Below are 3,310 nucleotides of genomic sequence, written 5' to 3' on the forward strand. Positions count from 1 at the left end.
TACTTGGTCTCTCTCCGTCCCTCGGGTATGGGGAGAGGAAGTAGTCATACTCTGGTAAGAGGGATGTACCCTTAATCAAAGGGGTAGGGGCTAGATAGGGGTTGAATCTGTGCATGCGTGTGTGTGCATTTCTATCTAAATATTTAAACCGTCACTTTTGACGGGTCGCTTACTCTTGTTTATTCCAGCCACTGAAGGCATAATTATGAAGTGATAGTCATAGCCTTATTCCCCCAGGATTTTACGTAGGCGTGAAACCATTTTTCCAAAGCGAGGAAATAAAAAAAAAAATGCCAAGGCACTCACCGTCTGGGAAGACATGCCTCATCTTGAGGTAGCTCGTCGTCAGTCGGATAATCGAGGCTTTGTCGAGCTGCGAGGTAATGGCCGCCGGGAGGGGCAATAGTTTGGCCAGTTCCAGGAATTCGGCGTTCTCCTTCTCGCGTCGGCTCCGCGCCGCATTTTTGCTCTTCTCTTTCATTCCTGAAGGTGACGGTGAAGAGGCTGGTAGCGAGGGTGGTCGTGTCTCTCCTCCGCCTCCTGTTGCCCGCCCTGAGGTGTGAAGGGGGTGTTGGAAATTGAAATAAGATGTGTTAGATAATACAGTCATCATTATCATCAACTTCATAATATTAATTATAAAAATAATAATCATAAAAATAATAATAATAATAATCTCCCCTATATAATAAAGACCAAGTATCTTACTTTTATTCCTCTTGTTGTGTTAAATTTTTCATCATCGATATATAAAATTTTTATCTTAAGGTTGTTACTGTTCTTAAAATATTCTATTGTTCCTTGCTTCCTTTTCTCACTGGGTTATTTTCCCTGTTGGAGCACCTGGGCTTATAGAATCCTGCTTTTCCAACTAGGATTATAGCTTAGCAAGTAATAATAATAATAATAATACTAATAATAATAATATATATATATATATATATATATATATATATATATATATAAATATATATATATATATATATATATATATATATATATATATACATATATATATATATATATATATGTGTGTGTGTGTGTACTGTATATATATATATATATATATATATATATATATATATATATATATATATATATATTCCCGCTCACGACGAGACATATAATTAACTACTTGGTCTCTCCACGGCAGAGAGGGAGTAGTCATACCCTGGTGAGAGAGAGTGTGTGCGTACAGATCTATGTAAATATTTCGCCGTCATTCTTAACGGTTCGCGTACACAAATAATAATAATAATAATAATAATAATAATAATAATAATAATAATAATAATAATAATGATAATAATAATAATAATAATAAAACTTTAATTCAGCTCTTGGTTTTATACATATCCATAAATCAAGTATTAATTCCTGGAAATTTATATATACTGTATATTCTCAAGATAATTATCGATATAATAATAGTGACGTTGCTATGGATTACCTTCAACGAATTCATCATAAAAACACATCAGATCATATTTATTAATAATAAAAAAAATTATATAATTTATTCTACAGATTTTCTCGTCAGTCGGTTTGACGGCCTACCTCCCTGCATCCACTCTTTCTCAAAAGCCCTCAACACTCTCTCTCTCTCTCTCTCTCTCTCTCTCTCCTCTCTCTCTCTCTCTCTCTCTCTCTCTCAGGGTAACCCAGCCTCAGGCTACGCGGCAAACTAATGGGAAATGACTATAATGAGACAAGAAATTAAAGGGAGAATTGTCCGTGTAAATTTTATATGTACGTGTACGAGACGCGACCCCTTCCTCTAATGAGACTTGGAATAAGGGTTTAATGGCTAAGTGTTAAAAAAGGGGAGAGGGGAGGACCGTAGTCTTGCTATAGGGTATGTAATGATTGATTTTATGCAAGGGAGGTTTACTCTCTCTCTCTCTCTCTCTCTCTCTCTCTCTCTCTCTCTCTCTCTCTCTCTCTCTCTCTGCGGTTACTGGATGACCTAAGGCCACACCAGGTTATGTTAACTCATTCATCAACTAATTAACCATTGCTAATGTTAATACAACTGCTTCACTAAACACTGAAGATATTCTAATCTAATCAGACTATTTAAATGATGACTTTGAAACACACCGGAGGAGAGACTCTCTCTCTCTCTCTCTCTCCTCTCTCTCTCTCTCTCTCTCTCTCTCTCTCTCTCTCTCTCGTTAAAAGGCACCACCCAGAAAGAACTAAATTCCTCAGAGAAAATCATCCCCTAAATCCCGTACAAATTAGCGGAGATCGTCTCAGGCCAGGTGTTGTAATAGTCGGAAAATAGCCAAAGGAAAATGGCTAGATTTAGCGGCTTAGCGACTTATCGCCAGAAAACGAGCGGCGCTAAACCCGCTAACAACACCAACGCATTATAAGGCGATCACGCCCTCTGTCGTTTAAACCCTAACAATGACTTTGGGTTACCTGGCAATTAGGACGTCCGGGGGCTCGCTACAAGACGGGATTTTCACCCAAAACGACAATTAGGGGTCAGTTTTACAGACGGGATTCGAGAATGGAAGAACAGGTGTGATTCTTCAGGTAAAATTGATCTTCTTGTGTCTCTGGACGGAATCGGACCGGTCAAATATCTGTTTGTTAACCTTAGGTCATTTGTTAAGGTGATAATGATGACCTGTTTGTTTGCTCGTGGCTCTGTTTGTTTGCTTCGCTCCGTCTGTTCCTTCTGTGTTTGTTTTATTTACTGTTGTTATTTATTTATCCTTTTATCACTCTAATTTACTCTCTATGTTTATCAACTAGCTTATCATCAACATAATTTTTCTCTCTCTTGTTTATTTCTTTCTATTAATTTTTTCTTATTATTTCCATCATTTTCGCCTTCAATCATTCATTTTTTTCTTTCATTTCATTCTATCTTTTCCCCTCTCATTCTTTTCTTCCTCTTCATCTTCATCGTTTATTTAATCCTCTTAATATCCTCTTTTCTTTGTTTCTGTGTCATTCCTATTTATTCCTTGTACTCCTCTTCCTAATCTTCCTTCTTCTTTTCTTCCTTCTTCCCTTCGCAGATCAATCTTCTTCCTCAGACTATCTTCTTCCTCTCTCTTATCCTTAGCTTCCCCCTTTTATTTCCTCCGTTTCCTTATTCTTATTCCCCTTTTTTATTCCGCCACCTGTATTCCCTTTCTTCTCCCTCCTTGTATATCTTTTATTTTATGGCATTCTCCACTATTCTATTCTCACGTCCTTCTTCCAATCCTGTTCCTTTTCTTCTTCTCATTTCCCTATTCTCATCCCTATCCCACCCTCATCTTATCTTATCCTGTCCTCATTGCTCTCCCCC

The 3,310-nt window shown here is 37.4% G+C and overlaps 1 protein-coding gene across 1 annotated transcript in view; it reads right to left on the reverse strand.

Moving 5' to 3' along the window:
* LOC137616981 (single-minded homolog 1-like) overlaps positions 1–3,310 on the reverse strand; it is a 62,647-nt gene that overhangs the window by 55,710 nt on the left and 3,627 nt on the right. Inside the window, 1 exon segment of the mRNA XM_068346850.1 lies at positions 307–552. Coding sequence (XP_068202951.1) covers positions 307–552 — 246 coding nt within the window.

Source organism: Palaemon carinicauda, chromosome 2 (genome assembly GCF_036898095.1).
Source record: "Palaemon carinicauda isolate YSFRI2023 chromosome 2, ASM3689809v2, whole genome shotgun sequence".
Classification (NCBI taxonomy): Eukaryota; Metazoa; Arthropoda; class Malacostraca; order Decapoda; family Palaemonidae; genus Palaemon; species Palaemon carinicauda.